Source organism: Bactrocera latifrons, unplaced genomic scaffold (genome assembly GCF_001853355.1).
Source record: "Bactrocera latifrons isolate USDA-ARS-PBARC rearing strain unplaced genomic scaffold, ASM185335v1 scaffold_502, whole genome shotgun sequence".
Taxonomy (NCBI): Eukaryota; Metazoa; Arthropoda; class Insecta; order Diptera; family Tephritidae; genus Bactrocera; species Bactrocera latifrons.
The window spans coordinates 133,655-153,679 of NW_017537160.1; the positions used below are offsets into that span (position 1 = coordinate 133,655).

The 20,025-nt window shown below is 34.5% G+C and overlaps 1 protein-coding gene across 1 annotated transcript in view; it reads left to right on the top strand.

Moving 5' to 3' along the window:
- LOC108973837 (dynein heavy chain 3, axonemal) overlaps window positions 1-18,069 on the top strand; it is a gene marked incomplete at its 3' end in the record, with an annotated part of 90,313 nt that extends 72,244 nt beyond the window's left edge. Inside the window, 7 exon segments of the mRNA XM_018941337.1 lie at window positions 2,598-2,808; window positions 3,674-3,808; window positions 9,433-9,605; window positions 10,750-10,917; window positions 12,722-13,144; window positions 15,918-16,054; window positions 17,895-18,069. Of these exon segments, the coding sequence (XP_018796882.1) occupies window positions 2,598-2,808; window positions 3,674-3,808; window positions 9,433-9,605; window positions 10,750-10,917; window positions 12,722-13,144; window positions 15,918-16,054; window positions 17,895-18,069 (1,422 nt within the window).
- Between the last annotated feature and the right edge of the window lie 1,956 nt (window positions 18,070-20,025).

Here is a 20,025-nt window from a genome sequence, read left to right on the forward strand (position 1 = left end):
TATGTATGAATGAAATATGATATGAATAAAAATTCAACAAATTGCCCTTCTTCGAAAAAAACGCGATTAAAGATTTGAGTCTAACTGCAGGTAGTCTATACTTACATTTTGTTAATCGGCCATTCCTGCTTCGTACATGGGACCTTTTTCTTCTTCAAACATATTTTCAGCATTTCTTTCGGCTAAACGAGCTGTTGCAGCTTCCTTAGAAGCTTCAAAAGCTCGTCCTTCAAAGCGACGTATTCGTATCTTGTCCCGTTTGTCAGCGAATGCATAGGCTTCTGGACCAATAGTGATTCCCATGATACTCATTATTTTTAGAGCCGGTTTGCACGCTGCGTCACTAAAAAAGCTATAATTCGGTAAATAATAGGAATTTTAAAAATTCCTTTGGCTAATATATTCTTAAAGGTCCAGTCTTTAAGAATATGCAAAAAAAATCGGTTTTTTTTTTCAAAATTGTAGACTAGAATATCCCCTTAAAATATAAAAATATGCTCACAAATTTGAWCAAATAAGTTTTATTTACATACTACGCTACCCGCACTGCACCTCCTCCTTCCCTCTGGCATATATATTATATTTAGCTTGACAACCACACCGGAAATCATTATAATTTTCTGATAAAGTGCTCACAACAATCATTGATATGTACATACGGCAAATTATATTATATTATTATATTATATTATATTAACTATTTTCCAAACGTAGAATATTTAATTCAATTAGCTGAAGAATGCTTGTGTAATTAGTGAAATATTTGCACTGTTTAAGCTAAAATTGGGGAAATTATGTTGATTTTACTGGTTAACCGGTTAACCGTGAGTGACAGTCGCATTATAAAAGCAGCGCATACTCAATGAACTGTTATTATGCGTGATGTAATGCATATAGACACACATACTTATATACTATACATATAGATACCTGTTAGAAATTTATACTTTTCAAAAGAAAGTCTTCAAATATGCGCCATTACAAAAGGTAAATTTAAAATTATTTTTTAAGTTATATGGTCTATCAAGTTAGCTATAAACAAAATATTCCGTATGTGTAAATTCTATTCTGTTTTACAYTAAATTCAAACCTTTGATTATCAAAATTTAAATTCCTGTATATCCATCACAGCAATTCCTACCGGTCACAAACGGGTTAAAACAGGAATGCATATTTGTTACTTATGTAATGCAATAAATATACCTTTCGTTTTTAACTAAAAATTCACTATAAAATGTCTAGCTGTATGTATTGATGGCCTCGTACAGTTCCGAGCAATATTCTTGAAATATATGTACTCCGATAGTTTTTTGGTAGTTTTACTATTTTATTTCAGAARAATTTTTTTTGAAAACATGTTTAAATTATCACCAGAATATTACCGAAAGTGCAYAAATAGCAAATATTTTGGTCCGAAGCCGTTGTTTTGTCTCAAGACCTAGATCTAAAGTAAGCCAATAGATTCACAAAAGAGATTGAAAGTACCTTTTGATCAAATGTCACACGGTCTGACGTATTATCACTGTCAAAATAGGCTTCTGAACCAAAACTAACTTGCCAACACTTGCTATAAAAGGAGATTTCCCAATTTTATTTTTTTTCCGGTTTCATTCGCTAGATTGTTTCACATTTTCACGTCGAACACTTTCATAAACCCACTATAATGATGCATTTGATGAATATAATGACCTCAGTTAAATTGTCATAATAAATCTCCTTATCGACCTCTACCGACGTTGCTTTTACAAAAATTCAGACCCTTTAGAACAAATCTAACATTGACGTGCTGCACACCCAAAATTATAACAAAATTCTTTTACGAAACTACTCAATCGAGATTTTCGATCCTCTTCTATTTCTCTAATTCCAACACGACGAACAAAGACTAATTGACTTATGGAGATAAAACTTCACACRAGCAAAGAAATGGGTACCAATATAAGCAAAACCTCTGTATCGATTTGGTTTGCGTCCACAGTTAATATGAACTAGTCCGGGTCAAATTTGATCGGTTGATATATTACATGACAACAATTCAAAACTGTTATGCAATTTCTCAAAACACAGAATTGTGTTGATTCTGCTGAATGCACAAAAAGATTATCCCTTTCTTTCTATTCATTTCGGGTTGGCCCATACCTATATGCTGCTAATTAAACGCACACAACTATAGATCTCAGATAAGTCCAGGTCGGCATAAAACATTAGGCAAAAATAGTTTTGGCATCAAAATACGAAAATAGCAAATGAAACGGCAAAGCACCAAATAAATCCGCTGATTAGCAGAGCCAAACCATAGACACGCCAAATGGACAGGCATAGCCTTACAGAAATGCGGCAGACCGTTAGTGGTTTAAAGCGGAATTCATATGCATTTGACGCGCTGTAATTACCACCCACCAGGACAAAACAAATGTGAAGTCGGCGCCATTGCAAACCTTTCATATTTCCGCGAATCCATAAATTACTGTCTGATTGAAGCTTTGTATTGTGTTGAAAAATATTTTKCACAACAGTATCATTTGCAAATTAATAAAATATTACTATGTGTATGTATATGTGCGTGTTTGAAGCTAATCTATGTTTTTTCATTACAGTATCGGGCGCAAATTTTGGAGGATTGGAATGCGTTGTGTGTGCGCAAACAAATTCCTTGTTCGGAGAAGTTCTCGCTGGCCAGCACACTGGGAAATCCCATGCAGATACGCGCCTGGTCATTAGCCGGTCTGCCGGCTGATAACTTTTCTGTAGAGAATGGCATTATTGTGGCCAACTCGAATCGATATCCGCTAATGATAGACCCACAAGGTGATTTCTATTGATTTGCTGCTTCTAATTGAAGTTGTTTGCACTTTTAGTTTTTTGTATTTATACTTTTGTGAGATGATTATGCGCAATTATTCTGTATTTATAGGTAGTAATTGCAATCTCTGTTTTGATGAATTTAAGGTGGAAACTTTTTGAATATCTTCAYATGAATGAAAAGTCGATATTATGAATAATCGGTTGGCAGGTTTCTACGATTGTTCAGATATCCAAATRTRCGATAAATAACTGAATGGAATACACTTSTAGGGTTATGATTGTTAATCTCAATTTTTTACAAAAGTGTGGGGTATTGTAATATTCATGTCTATGAATCTATAAGGAAATGTCTGGGAGAAAAATTAAATATAATTGTCAGTGCAGACAAAAGGGATTTATTGATTTTTAGAACTATAACAAGTGTARATAGTTCTATATGGAGACTTTGGCACAAGCGACTCAGTGGTTTATTTATACAATTTTTACAAAACCGTGTATATATTARGTTTATCAAGAAGTTTATAAAACCCAGAAGGATATGTCGGAGACGCTCTAAATTATATTTCTAATCTAATATCTGATCAGCGTGACTAGCTAATTCAATTTAGCCATGTCAATCGCTAAAGCATATAGCTGTCATACAATCTGTTTAGCTATCACTTGAAGTAAAAATGCGAAAAATTTAATAACATTAACCAAGTTTCGTAYACATTAATGGGAATTTCAAAATAATTAAGAGGACATAATTTTTTATATCTTCTCAATCGGTATAATTTTCATTAACACGAAAACGAAGTTTCAGATTTTTGTATCTAACATAATTATTTTCTTTTATATCACCATCCATTCATATTTTATGTTATTCCAGTCCAAGCCAACAAATGGATTAAGAATATGGAAAAGGATAATTATCTGCGCGTAATCAAGCAAAGCGATCCCAATTACATGCAAATACTTGAACTTTCCGTAACATATGGCAATCCTGTACTAATTGAAAATGTTGGTAAGTAAGGTTTTAGGAGTTAAGGAGAACTTAATCTTAGCTAACTTTTGGTGTAATGTTTTTCTCCTTGATACGTCAATATCGGTGTGTTTTAATAGCTGACTATAAATATCGAAGAATTAAAAAASTATTTRTGTTTTTTATGTATATATATRWWWWWWAYAMRTRKRRGAKRWRRWKWKRKGTRYAMAMMCYMWAAAAAAWWTTYYYSTRKARWAWWMYMMWWWYAYWWYAYWTKTKWWATWKKGSRTWYKMRRAAMWCTYTTYKYRTWTTTKKYMAWWRRWKKYSKTKSMRKYSTWWWASYYMARKTYMAMCMAWTKKKKYMWWMCMWWWWRKKKTKRAAAAATGAGGTTTTAAGCTTAATTAATCCCAAAAAACATGAAATTCGGGGAAATGAATAAAAGTCACAGCTGTTCAAAAAGCAGTGAAAATAATGAAAAAATTTGGTATATTTAGAAATCTTCTTATAAAATAGCAAGAATGCCACGCAAGCCACCAATGAATTGGTTCGCTCGCTTCGGTTGGGGAAATTTCGATTTACACTGATTTGACCACCCAAAAGTATTTTAAGATGAAGAGATGAATGCTGTWATGGAAGTTCAAAGCTTCAGAGAAATTAAATCTGATGAACCTCCCCAAGAGAGTTTTAAAATATTTTCATCCATGCAATGATTCCTTCTTGGATGAAACCTAAAAAGATTTAAAAAACTTCGACTTCAAAACTGTTGGCTCGAAACCGGTTTTAGACCCATAGTCTTTTAGGCAAAGTTGTTCAGAATGATTTGTACAACATTTCCGATTGCGTGATTTCCCCGTTTTTTTTTTTTGGGAACCTGTAGATATAAATGCCTTGTATATATATTTGGCATTTCATTATTTTGATTGTAAAAAAGATTGTTAAAAGTTTCGGGAGCCTAATTTATACATCATGTACAAAATCGCAATAAATATACATACACATATGCATTACATAATAAATATACATATAGTATATAAGTATACATACTGTTTTTTTTTTTTTTTTTTTTTTTTTTTTTTTTTTTTTTTTTTTTTTTTTTTTTTTTTTCAAAACTCACCAATTCGAATTGGCTAAGATTAATGACGCAATGAAATCAGCCAGAAAGAATAAACGAGTGACGTCGATACAAATCCAATTAAAAGCACATAACAACAGAGTAACATGCGCGCTGATACGATATACATACATACATACATACACCCGCAGATGACTTCTCAGAAACACTTATTAAGCTGAGTGCTCTTCMATTGAATGGATTTTTGGGGTTTTGAACATGCAGACAGATACTTGGCGAAACATTTATGCGCCGATACTTAACTGCATATACATACATATGTGTGTATGTATGTACGTATGTTGGTGTGTGTAAGTACTCACATGTTATAAATATAAAATCAACAAACGCATCAACTCAAGTTCATGGTGATTTGCGATTTTTATGTGTTTCGTACGACAACAAATTACTTGTCAAGCCGAGCCGTATCGAATGATTTGAACATTTTTCAAACACAGTTCCGTATGCGGAATGTATGCATGGATGTACGTACATATTAATTTGGCCACGTGTCAGTGGGCAGCAGATGATTGGAACATTTTTGATTTTTCATCGTGTTTATTTTCCGAGATTACGACAGCAATAAAGAACTTGACGACGCGCCGAAGTCTAGCTTAYAATAAGAATGAATACGTAGAAGTGGATCAGTTATAGGCACGTGTTCTGTTTTGGGTTTGTTTAATAAATGAGGAACGCACCGACATGCGTAGTAGGGGTTTTGTAAGCTTAGTTTATTAAAATGATAGTTWGTCACTTAGCCCCAAAAATAGATGCAATTTAAAGATATTAGACCATACCATAGCAAACGAACAAAAATTCGATGTGGATTCTTTTCGTTGAAARATGTATAACCTGTCTCATAAACTCACATTCAGTTTTTCATCAGATATTCAACATATGCCTTCCAAGTCGCATAGTTGATTTTTAGAATAGTTCAAACACGTTAAGTTCATATTTCGCATTTGCTTCGTAATGGCATGCCCAACACTGTACTAAACCACTTAATACCTCAAAAACTTTTTGTAGGTAAAACAATTTTTTCCTATCAAAACCAGCATTTGCACGTGCAGGTTGTGGACGATATTAGMCTTTGGACGATYTTACGATAATTTTTTTTATTTSTCTCACAAAATCAATTGATGASTATGAAGCAATACAATGTTACTTTAAAGTTAGTGCCAAATAATGAAARAAGCCCCACGTTTCCGCATGGCAACATAACATTAAAATTGCTGACCGATTGGGAGTTAACCACTTTTTGCACCCAATTTCAAGTTATTTATTACCATTGCATCCCAAAAAAATTACGGCTTGGTGCGGTTTATGGGGCGGCGTCGTCATTGGGCCTACTTCTTCCGTGATGATGATCAAGACCAGCGCGTTACTGTGAATCGGAATCGCTGGATCGAATCGGATAATTTGATTTGACTTGATCAATATGTGGTTCTAACAGGACGGCGCCACTAACCACAGAGCGGCGCCACAAACCACACAGCGTTATATCACAGTGTTATATCACGAAATGACCCAGTCAGTTCGCCGTCTCGGTCGTTCCATTTGACTCCGTTAGACTACTTCCTGTGGGCCTACGTCAAGCATATGGTCTATGCCMACAAGCCAGCGACGATTGATGAACTTCSTACGAATATAGGACGCGAAATTGCAGCATTCTCGGCCGATTTATGCTTGAAAATCGTCGAAAATACTCGTACATAATGGCATAGAATGTAGTTTAACGGGAATAAAGAATTTCAKTGATATCCTGAACTGACTTTGTCTTATTTAAAAAAACCCCTTTGTAGCGTTCTTATTGAAAAACGCGTTGTTATGTATATAGTCAGACTTTAGTAATGAACCTTGCCTTAAATATTACAATAATATCACTCTTACATTTACAAAACTTAAAAAAATTAATAATATTTATTTATTTGCTCATTTTTAATGAGAAAAGTTAATTTAAAACATTTTTAATTCGTGGCATTTGAAAGTGCTTAATTACAAACGCTTTATGCGGTTTTTCTATTAATAGAATTTTAATAACCTCATATGCTAATGAAAGTGTGCAAACAATATTTGATTTTGTATTTCAAGGGACGTTTTATTAAATGAAATCAATATGTCAAATGTGTTAACAGTAAAAGTTGGCGGCAATAAATCACGAAATATGCACAAACAACTGCACAAAAATACATGTGTACATAAGTCAAAAAGCGTYCATGTAAAAAATATAATATATGCGAGCACACAGGACACATTAATTCATATATAAATAGGTACATATATGTATGTATGCGGATATAATGTACATATGTGTACATATGCTTGTATTTTATATCTAAGTTGATGCTTGTATTTACGAGCACCATTTTTTTGGATTTCGYATCCAATTAACGTTTCAATTACATTTTCAATTATCAATGTTACAGCTGCTTGATGAATTACGATCCATTTATTCCATACGTAGGTAAATGTCAATGTTTGCCGTAAAACTCGACAAAAATTATAAACTAGCTTWTCGCATAAAAACCGACTTCGATTTTATATTCAAAACGTCCGCAAATCAAATAGTTGCGCCGAACGCTACTTCATTCATTTCTACTAGAAATCTACGGCAAACATATCATAAATATATGTAATATTATCAATTTTCAAGAAAAATGCAAACTGCCTTGACACGTAAAAGCTAATTAGTAATATRAAAATGCTGCAAGTAGATTATAATTGAGCGATCGCTATGTTCGGACCGGCAATGAAAACATGTTWTCGTGGGAAAACCTGGTTTTCGCCCTTAAACTTGTTTTTTCGCTGAAAACTACTTGAAAACTTACATTCCACTCATTATAATCGGTGCCTGCTGTGGTTTRATCGATTTTATTGGAAGACATATTTTGCGGACGCTAAATTTTTACTTGATATTTGTTTAAATTCCATATACAAATACAGCTGTCCCTTGATAGTGTCATATTAGGGGGATTCTCTTGTCTTGCAAAATCCTGACCCGGTACACGAATTGCAGAATTTTCCTCTTGGTGCAACGGCACAACAACAAACACATGCAGAAAACTATTTGCAATGGCTGTAAAATATGTCAGACAAAAACACATGTTTATTTTCGTGCCGTCATATATCACTAGATTCTGCAAAGGGTGCTCTCTTGGCCTTGCATATCTCTTTTTGCATTTTGTGTCATCGTGCAATCTTACAAGAGCAAGAGAATCCCCCTATTGATATAGAAAAATGGAAAAGCAAATATACAAAAAGAAGAAATGTGTGAATAGGGGAGGAGCCCTACTCATTGAATTGTGGTAAACAAATAAATTTGTGAGTTGTCATCGAAAACACACATTGTCGTCCGAACCACTTAGATTCCACAACCMACAAATGTGTTTTCAAAATGTTTTCAATGTCGGTCCGAACATAGTATAAGGTTATCCAAACATAAACATTTCCTTGGAGTTAATAGGTGGGCTGAAAAGTTCTTTGACTGATACATATGTAGGTAGATTGTAATACTAATATTAAATCGGTACGAGTTTTGGTCAGTCCCTACCTTTAAAAGGTACGTGTACAGATTCGACAGTCGAACTCTGAGTTTGTGAGATATAATTTTTTATGTGAAGCAACTTGTGTAAGTTTACAAAAAATGAAACCTAATGAACATATTGCATATTATACACAATAAGAAAAGTRATCGTACCTTATCTCTCTGTTTATATGCGTGCTCATCTTACATGTTCCACTTGTTCATTTTAAATACACGAAGAGTTGCCAATATGATGTAATTTGAAATGAAAATTTTATCCCTCTAACCAACCACTAAGGGCAAATGGTACACATGTTTTAAGAGAAAAAATTACGCTCCATAAAATTTAAGTTATTATCCTGTCTGCAATAAGGCAGTGAAGTAGTTTTATAAAATTTTACAGACTTCGTTCACATAATTAAAATTTTACCATGAATTTCATATAATAGAAGTAATCTTTTAAAAAACCAAATGTTCTATCAATCGTCATGGTTGAAYCAATGCTTTCAAAATAGATTATCACTCGTCACTAAACTAAAATTAAAGCAGATACGGAGACGAAGATATTTCGAATAACTATATACGAGGAATATAYAGAAGCAAAGTCTGCGGAAATGATAAATTATCGGAAAATGTAACTTTCAAATTCGCAATAAAAAATATTTATAATTTTTTACACAAATTTCCCAACAACTCTMACAGGTATAATCTAAGTCAAACGAACTAAAATTTTAGTAATATTTCGGGTATATATCATGCAAATTTCGCTCTGATAATTGAAAAAATGCTAAAAACCTTTGTACCAATAAACTAGAAAACAAAAAACAATATAAATATATAAAACAGAGACCGCTCTGACTCTATWTAATTAAAAAAATATGCGGAGTAAAGCGCTGCAGGCATCCAGAATAAAAAAGCAAACAAATTTATGCACTCTATGCACCATCTAAGCGTACCAAAAGCGCGTGTATGGTGTTCAGCAGAATTTCTAAATTAAAAATTGCATTTTTTAATAAATTGATTGCAGGAGAAAGCTTRGATTCCAATTTGACGCCAATACTGGAGAAGAACGTAATTAAGCACAAAGGCGGTCTATTTATTAAAAGCGGTGAAACGATGCTGGAATATAATCCCAACTTTCGTCTGTACATAACAACCTGTTTGCGTAATCCGCACTACTCACCGGAAATAATGGTTATGGTAAGTGAAAGCTAAAGTGCGCCACCGAGAGCATATGAAAGATTGCGGTATTGACCAAAACCAAATAAAGGTTGTGGGTAAATTTGTCGTGATTTATTGATTTAACACTGAGAAGAGAGAATTTTTTTCCTCTGAAGATACATATTAACAAATATAGAGCCGAATAATAATACAGAGTCAAGTAAATATACATATTCGATTATGAAGTTTTGTTTGAAATTCTACTAAAACCATTTACAAACTTAGCCTTCTACTATGGAAGTTCGGAAAATAATATGTTTTGCCAGTGGTATCTTCAAACATATAGTATATCACCTTGCAACCGTAAATCYCTCACGAAAATATTCAAAGCCATTCATTAGAGAAGTTCAGTCAAACAAATATAAATAATATGAGGCTGTTGTGAGAAAATATGAACATGCTATATGCGGGCAAGTCTTATAAATAGCAGGGAGATGGGGGTGCTACCGACTGAATTCTATCTTTTTTTGCCAATACCACATACTATTTTTTAAAGTGTCTCACATACAAATACCAATCATATGAAGTAAAGTCAGCCGGATGCTCGAAAATCCTGAGATTAGTTGTATGGGAGACAGGCCAAGTTTTCGCCCAACTTTATCCATTTTAGGCACAAAGATACTATCTASTCACAAAGATACATACTAGTTATGGTAAATACGCTGTCTCATTTTCGTTAAGATAACTCACATGTTGGCCGATTTTTAGTCATATTCTTCGTGTAAAATTGTATCCCGTTATGTCAATTGCGTCTTGATTTGTGTACTAGAAAGTTAAATAATCGAATCGAACTTAAAATCTTGCTCTAGGGAAAGTAGGCGTTGTTGTAGTTCGGGCGGATCCCGGAATATGTCTGGCTTATTTAGTCAWAGGTTATAAATGTCGATAAGGGTGTGATAAGGCAGTTGTCGCGGTTTAGTTCACTTAGTTTAGGAGATATGCACATTAAACTTATTATACGAGTACAACGCGGCCACGCCCACTTTTTCAGTAAAGTTAGCATAGTTAAGTATATAGATTTGTTAAATAAAATTAACGATAACGACTTGATTTYTTTAAATTTTTATGCATTCTAAACAAGCTCTCTATTTCTGGCTTGTTTTTATATCTACATATTTTATAGGTTGCGGTTTTGAATTTCATGATAACGGAACAAGGTTTACGCGAGCAGCTACTAGCTAACACCGTGGCACGTGAACGACCCGATTTGCAGGAGAAAAAAGAACAACTGATTGTCGAGTCAGCGAAAAATCGTGACGCTTTATACACAATCGAATCGAAGATTCTAGAGGTGAGTATATTATACGGACCTTTTTTAAAGACTTTCGAAACATTTGTGTGTATGTTGTTCAATTTTGTATAGGGTACAAATAAAGAGTATACTGAAGACATTTTCCTTCAGAAACGATTGTCAATTATGAAATGAAACAAATTATCAAAATTTGTCCCGTAACTAATGAAAGGCTCTAGCATAGATATATCTTTTTACATATGGCATGTGAAATACTATATATTGGAATATAAATAGGGACGGTAACACGAGCATGTCCCAAATAATATATATACAAGGTGCATTCCAAAGAAAACAGGACTTAAAAATAGTTTCGTTCTGCTGCAATACAGCTTTTTGCACGGTCCAAAAGTATGTCGAATGAGTGTTCTAGCTCGTTGGCCGATATGGAAGGCAGTATGCCGATGCAAGCCTTTTGAATGGCCTCCACGTCTGCATAACGCTTTCATTTCATGGGCAAATGCATTTTTTCGAAAAGGAAGAAGTCGCACGGTGCTATATCAGGTGAATAAGAGAAGTGGTTTATAGTTAAAATGTGATTTTTGGTCAAATAATCGGTCACAAGCGTCGATCTATTTGAGCAATTTTYGGTCGTAAGTCAATTAGTGTGGAACAAACCRTACACACACCTTTCGTAAGCCCAAATGTTCGGTCAAAATGTGATAAATCGATGTTTTGGCGGTGCCCAATTCCATTTCCATAAATGCCAATGATGATTTCGGCTGATTTTTGATGAATTCAYGCACCGTTTSGATGGAGTTTCCGGTGATCACGGATTTTGATTGGCSTAYATGTTGATCGTCATTTATGTCYTCACGGCCACTTTGAAAACTCTGAAACCACTCTTGCACTATGCTACGGGATAGGCAATCATCGCCATAAACCTGTTTCATCAGTGGAAACTTTTAACAATTTTAAAACAAAATTTAATGCTGGCACTTTGTTCGAAGTTCATTTTCGCACCGATAACACAAACATATGATACTTAAAAGGCAATAACTTCACTTCCAGTGAATGAAATGTCATGTGAAATTCTCTCTGGACWATCGATAAAGATTGCRGATTCTAACGCACTAGCGGACATATAGATGGCGCCACCAAGGGGYGCTAAATTCAAAATTCCTGTTTACTTTGGACGCATCTTCTATGATGCTTATCTGGAATCTTTGAATTAAATATTAAATAAAGAGGCCTTAATTATCTTTCGATAACGATGGAARCCAAACACAAAAAATAACAGCACGTCCTGATAAGTAATTGATTAAATAATCGGAAAAATATTAAAAAGTCAAATTTAATACAATTTTTATTTGTATTTACGTTACTTGTCAGAACTGAAATAAGCACCCACAAATAATTATATCCAATTATAACCACTGATAGCCAAAACTTTCACCTTACAAGTCATATATGGTTGAACTGACAGCCAAAAATTTCCTTTACAAGTCATACATGGTTGAAAGCGGGAGCTCAGACCCACACAGTCATTCGACAATTCCACTGCATTGCTTTGCTAAGCCCAAGTTTACCAATCCATCTATTAGCAAAACATACAAACAGGCATCTTTGCTAATGCCGACATGTATAATGTGGGCATACGTAAATGTAATGGCTGGTACTTAAAATATATCCCCCAACTGTTCAGCCTGAGGCTAAGCCAACGATTWGCTACATGCTTACTTAATACATATGTACTTACTTATATACATATGCTTTATGTATATGTGAGCATGTGCTTCTATTTAACCTCAACTTAACCAAACTCAATTCAGCGCAAACACTCTCTGCCTTACTTAACCCGTAGGTATTATCCTCGTCGGAGGGCAACGTGCTGGAGGATGAGAATGCCATCAACATACTGTCATCGAGTAAAATACTATCGGAGGAAATACAGGAGAAGCAAGTAATCGCTGTGGCAACTGAAACGGAAATTGACGCCGCACGCCAACAATACGTACCGGTGGCCAAACATTCCGCCATACTCTTCTTCGGCATCAGCGAACTGGCAAACATCGATCCAATGTATCAATACTCGTTGGCCTGGTTTCTGAATCTATTCGTAAACGCTATATTGAAGGCGCCGAAATCGAATGTGCTCGAAGAGCGTTTAGAGCATTTGAATTATTACTTTACGAAATCAATTTATCAAAATGTTTGCCGATCGCTTTTCGAGAAGGATAAGCTTGTCATCTCGTTGGTCATGTGTCTGGGTATATTGGTATCGCGGGTGAGTTGATGCGTAAACTGCGTGGTTAGCGTTAGTTAAGAAGCAAATTTGCAATAAATACACATACAGACATATTCAAATATATAGACACACAGAAAAACATATGCACRTAGTGAGAGCGCGATTATTTAGCAGTTGAAAGAAATATGTGTTTGAGTGAACGAAGTTTAGGCGCAGGAATTGGTACTGAAATACCTAGTCGTGTATTTGCTGTTTCTAAGCACCTTTCTGTATTTAGCGCATTTAAATGCTCTAAGCAGGTTTACAGTGCACGAAATGAATTTAATTTCAAGGAAGAGTGAAGAGCACAACATATTTTTTATTTGCTGAAGATTTAAAATTTTTCAATAATTTTTCTGTTTTATCATTAATTTCTTTAATCAATTTTGAAGCACCTATTTTGGAACTGTATTTGATTACTATCCGTCTATAAATTCATTATTTTTTGTAACATTCTTTCTTATCTTGAGCTTTTTTGTATGAAACTAGTGTCTTTTCCACCATTGGCCAAAGTGGGATCGAAGCTCGACCACTTTAATCCTAAACAAATAGAAAAATAATGTGATCTCATTCAATTATCGAGTGACAAAGTCTCTTAAAATCTCTTCAAATCCCAATAGATCGAAGCCCCATAATCAACCTATTAGAATAGAGAGCCGCAGTTTCATAAGTTATTATGCGCTTTAATTTCCGATATGTTGGCCTGGGTTGCCTCACTTAATGTATACTCAAAATTCGTTGAACTGTTTCAATGGTTCAGGACATGCCATTATTGGTGTATACGAGTATCTGAAAGCATTGAATAACTTCGACATAATAACGTATTTGGTTGGTTAAATAAATCTCGAAAAGCTCAATTCGGTTTAGAATCGTACAGAAACATTACAACGAGAGATCGAGTTTGTAGAACACTTTATATATTTGCAGAGTTGTACTAACAAAATGAAATCGATATCGATTAAGATTACACTCCACATCCCACAGGGAGACAAACTACTCAGTTTCCACAATAAAAGTTCTCTAAACATTTATATTAAGAATAAGTGAGCAGGARTGATCCCCGAATCAAATTTTACCGTCAAGGCGGTTTTGAAAGCTCAAAGAAATATTCGTGCTGAAATTATAGATGTGTTCTGCGTCTAGCTATACATTTAATTGAAGACACTTCAAAGTGGGGTACCTGCTATGACACAACCTATTTAAAATGATGCTAATGCATATGTAGGATATATTGAAGGAGACATCAGGTTGGACAAAATAGAATTGCGGGGCACCTCTGGCGTGACAGAAAAAGAAAAGAACTTTTTTTAGTATTAAGAAAAAGCTGACTGCATCAATTGTTTAGACAACATTTTGGTCGTTCCTATACATATTCATATTTCTACATCATTTTGTGGAGAACTGTRTAGATGTTGATGTTCTGTTGTTTTTGGAAAAAAATCCTTTAAAAAAAATAAACTATTAGAATTGATTAAATGAGCAGGCACACTTTAGAAGCGTGTAAATTGTAAAACATTTGAAATATTCCTTTAAAATTTTAGTATGGTAGTTTTAAAGATACTATAGATATATTCAAAAAGAAAAATCAAAATGAAAAATTATAATTTCAAAATTTCATACTTGGTGACCTCCTCAAACCAAAACGATTCCATAGCGCGTCATCAGGGATATTTCTAACATTGGCAWAACATTTTTTAAAATATTTCATTTATTGAAGAGGTTTTGAACTCAATATCTTCGCATTAGTACCGAATATAACCAACTGAAAATTTTTTGATATATGTATGTACAAATGTTTTCCACTTAGTAAATATAATAATATTTTAAATAGTTAAACAAATTACATTCAAGCAATCTTCGCGCACTGCACTCATCCATATTTACCTACAGCTAAACAAAAAACGGTAAGTTAAGATGCTGCAATGCCTTTCGTGCAACACTTAGTCACTTCTTATTATAATTTTTTCTTAAGGCTTTTCCTCTCAGTTCAGTAAGCACTTTAATATATTTTAACTTTTGTTTCATTTTTCCAACACAAATATTCTTTCTACTTCACCATTTCGACGTTGTGCACTCGCATTATTTGCTTAGTCGGCTTTTGACGCCATTGCCATCTTAATGTTGATTAATTTTTCATTTAATCCCATTTAATTTGCATGAACGAACATAAAACTGCAATCATCTAAATGGAACTTACCATTTGCTAATTTCCAACTTCATTCACTGATTGTTTGCATGTATGTGTGTGTGTGTGTGCACTGGCAGCCCTGTCCGTTATAAAGGAAGCGGCAGTTGTACCGGGGATATTCGCCATCGCCATTGCCACTACTCGGCGGGCAAACGATTGGATGCAAATGCTGCTGGCTGCTAGCTGCTAATACCTTGCCTACCGCCTAATATCCACTTACTTACGCTACTATGAGCAGAAAAACAACAACAGCTGCACACAAAATAAACTACAACTATCGCAATGATAACGACTAAAATGCCAACAATGCCATTAAACATTCCTTTATGGTGCACAATAACTAAAATAGAACTACTCACTACACTCACTACACTCATACACATACACAAACACAAACACCCCACAATAAGTAAGCAACTAGTTTTAAGCGATTGTAAAATGCAAGAATTGCAATACTATTACTTATTTCCATTGGTGTTGGCTGTGCTCCTTTGCTGCTGCTGCTGATGACTCTACACATCCACCCAAACACATTTGCGCTTGCCGTTGATGCTGCGGATATGCCGAATAACCAACAATAAACAGGGCAAAATAAATAAATCGCATTTGTTGTTCTTCTTGACTGGAGGCGTTGGCTTGCAAGCGGTGCCGCCTAATCCGGACAATAGTTGGCTACCGGAAAAGGCTTGGACACAAATATTTCGGGCGAGCGATCTGGAAGGGTAAGTTGATAATGAATAAAAAAGTGGTAAGCAAAACCCTTCGCGGCTRAAAAGTATTAGCTGCTTGAATACCTTGTGAGTTTGTTTTAACATTTAGCAAAAAGTGCTTTAAAATATTTTTATTAAATTATATCTATAATAATATAATTTTTTATAGTTTCCATATTACAATATGTAATTATTTGGAATTTGGAAAATTTAAAAACCATATTAATGATATAGATTTCAACATTGTCACGTTATTCTAAACGACCTTTTATTCCCTATTGCTTTTAAGTTAAGTTAAATGGTTCTAACAGTCRTCCGCTCCGCAATGTTACCGCGAGCTTCTATAAAATTAATCTTAAAGATCCTCATAAATCGACGAAGCGTCTTGAGCTGTTCATAAATTTGTTCAGGCAGCTAATATCAGTTTTGGATATGTATCCGAAGGTATGACAGCTAGGGATTCTAGCGATTCCGCTAGGCCCATACCCAAACAAATCTGATATTGAAATATTATATCTTGCTGCCATGTATATCTAACGAGGRTAGACATTCCTTGACYAACTTTGAGARCACAGTTTGAAWGGTGAAGTCGTATTGACATCCTGCGCCAGAGTAAATGCTTACCTCCCTGAAATCAGTTGCACTTTAGTGCAGTAAGTCTACTACCACCCTAGAAGTGGCCACTTCTGCTTGATATTATCATTCTAAAGTTGAACAAAGTTTAGTGTTTGGATTACTAACCTCCTTCAAGGCAGCACCGTAAACCTAACAACAATAACTCTGCTAGAAGTAGGAGCGCTTGCACTTCTTACGCGAAAAAGGATGCACTAAGATCATATTAAGCAACAAATATTCGCAAATACTGAGGTTTAGCTTAAGAAAACACTCGGCATTGAAAAAGTTTTAAGCTAATGGAATATGCCATCACTTTCATTAMTCAAGTGAGGCACTTAAACGGGCAACCTAGGCAACGAGCAAAACAATGCCAACATAATTTCTCAAAAGGCTTTTGTACTTTTTAAGCTGCACAACCTTCGAGTTTTACGCTCGTCTTGCTAATATGCGCTGAGGTTAGCACAAATCGAGGCATCTAAAACCCAACGCAACTCAACGCGGTCGAACTCGAACTGACACGGTTCGTTCACGGCCTTCAATTAGCTAAATGCGCGCTTAATCGCACTCCATTTGTTCCTAAAGAGGCTTCATATTTTATTTCCTATTAATTGCATTTGCCGTACATTAAGAATTAATGCCAATTTCATTAACAAAGTAAGCTGAAAGCGAGTTGATTGTGGCATTATTCAAAATCATATTTTGATATTTCCTAATTTATTCTTCATTTTTATAAACTTCGCTTTGATGTAATGATCCGCCAAAAACAATTTAAATCACAATTTATTATTGCTTCTTCCCATTTCCATTGAAACTTTTTGTTGTTATTTCGCTTGTTCCTTAACCGCTTTTGATTTATATGATAGATTAATGAGATGAAATTYGGAATATTGGAATAATTTTCTGTGGAAGGAATGCATTCATAGACAAAGGAGAGTGTACCTTTAATTTAATGAATAGAAGTTAGGAAGTTAGCTTAATAAATTAGATAGCATTTAAGATTTTAGCTAAGTTTTTATCTTCAACTCATTTCTCAACTTTTTAAAGTAACTTAACTGTAATATATTCTTTTATTACCAGAAACTTAAGAGTTCGTTGAACCATATACAGGTCACATATTTTTTATGAACATGGAGCCTTGTAATCATACCAAGTAGTCTTGCAGGCTTTTATAAACACTCGAGCTCCTTTTACACATACAGATGCCTTTATGTATTTATGTGTCCTCCACTCTTTCTAGTCTCAAAGACTTCTACAAGCAATTCACAAAGGATATTCATCTATGGAAGAAATACTACGACTTATCATCGCCCGAGGAGTATCCACTACCAAAGCCGTACGATGCAGTGGARGAAATGCTATACTTAATTATATTGAAATCTTTGCGACCGGACAAAGTCGTGCCCGCAGTGAGGGTAAGTACGCAATAACAAATATGTAGATTCATAAGAGTTCCTACAATACAAGGCAAACAAGAGCGCATGTGAAATTCRAAAACATAATCAAGTGTATAAATTCTAAACATGCGAAAATCATATGCATTGTTATGTATATGTAAACATACAATGTATTGCATGTGTGGGTTATATAGTACATTCTACACAATTTCAAGGCATTCAACTTCCCCGCGGGAATTCGAGTCAAGTAGCGAACGAATGATGACTCCGACTTTTTTGGAACACATTTTTAGGGATTCAAATTATAATTTATTTTAAATACAACTTCAATGAGTTTTGTAAGACTCGAGCTAATCTTGGGTTATAGTGAATTTTTTTATTTTATTTTTATTTTTTTTTTTTTTTTTGAGATCTTTTACATACGCCGAATCAGAACGATTATTGATATGACTGGGTAAGATCGCTGATTCTTTTATATGATTTTATATTTATGGGGGCAAACAAAAAAACTCCTGTAGTTGGATATCAGTTATCGGCAAAATCGCCCTGAACTTTTTGGAATCCTTTATGAAGCCCGAGTTATTTTTACCTCTATCTGGTAAAAGCAGAACATACGAGTAGAACATGTAAAGGCGATTCTCTCTGAACTTCTACAGTACTACTGATGCAGCTAACATACAATAGGATATTCAATCTTACTGCAGGAATCCAAATCGAATCAGTCAATGTTATAACTCCTTGGATATGATACTAAAGAAAMAAAATATGTGGGAATAAATAAAGCAGTATCTGGTAACTTGAATTAAAATTATACTTATTTCTTATTATACAAAAGACTAGGTAAGTAGTTCGACAAGTCTCAAGTTGAACCCTCGGTAGGGGTCATCTGATAGAATTATTCGTTGATTTAAAAAGTTATTAAAACTCAAGTAATAATAGTCYTAAATAATAATAATTTATGAAATAAAGGCATTTCTTTAATTTTGACTGTTTTGCGTTTGATTATACYCTATTTTGGAACCTTTGTGTCTTAAAAATTAAAGATGATTAGAAAATTCATTGTAGTTGTTTCACTTTCCACTCTTTATACCGACAACGAGGTCGGAAACTGTGAACGACTTGAATATGCCGAGTTCAGTGTCGACCGAAACCTAATAATTCAGAATAGTAACTACAAATGCCTSTCTATTTGATAAGATCTAACAGAAATAGTAAAATATGGATTAGATCAAAAATAAATGAGACTAAGCCTTCTTCTATGCGGTTATTATGTAATACCAGGTGATCAAACCAAAGTGACAAAATTATTGTACCGTAATTACGACTGGCGAACGGTACTCCTGAAAGCTCAAATATAACTACACGTTGGCTCGTGTAGTGCATTGTCATAGCTTTCAATTCAAATATTCGCCRCATTAATGACTCTAACCTTCATATCTGAAAGTCACAACTTTAGCAACATGGACGCAAAAAAGTCGGTTAAAACGCTTGTAACCCTTAGGTTTTGGCAACAACGCAACTGACCACACACGCATAGTATATATATATATATATATGGCTAGATTTAACATATGTGTGCAAATTCAACTTTCGAGCACGACAAGCACTGCTGCTTGACCGACATAATACCAACTGTCAACTGGCAAATTGTAAAATGGCAAGCGACAAGCGCATTATTTGACTGCTGGACGTCAATACATTTTGGCCCAAAATGGTCAGCAACAACTAGACAAAGCGTCACTGCACGACTATGTGACTACGCTCATTCAATGCCGATGGCTGTGTTGGCGTAGATGTGTGTATGTGTGTGGTTGTGGTTTGCTTATTTGTTGGTCCGCATGCAATTGCAAAATGACGGATGTAGTTAGCAACTCAAATCCGACTTGGCAAGCTAACTTGCTAACTATATTTTAGACAAATGACAGCCGATGCTTTCCCGTGTGGGGTGGTGTACAAAATTTCCTCCTACACTCT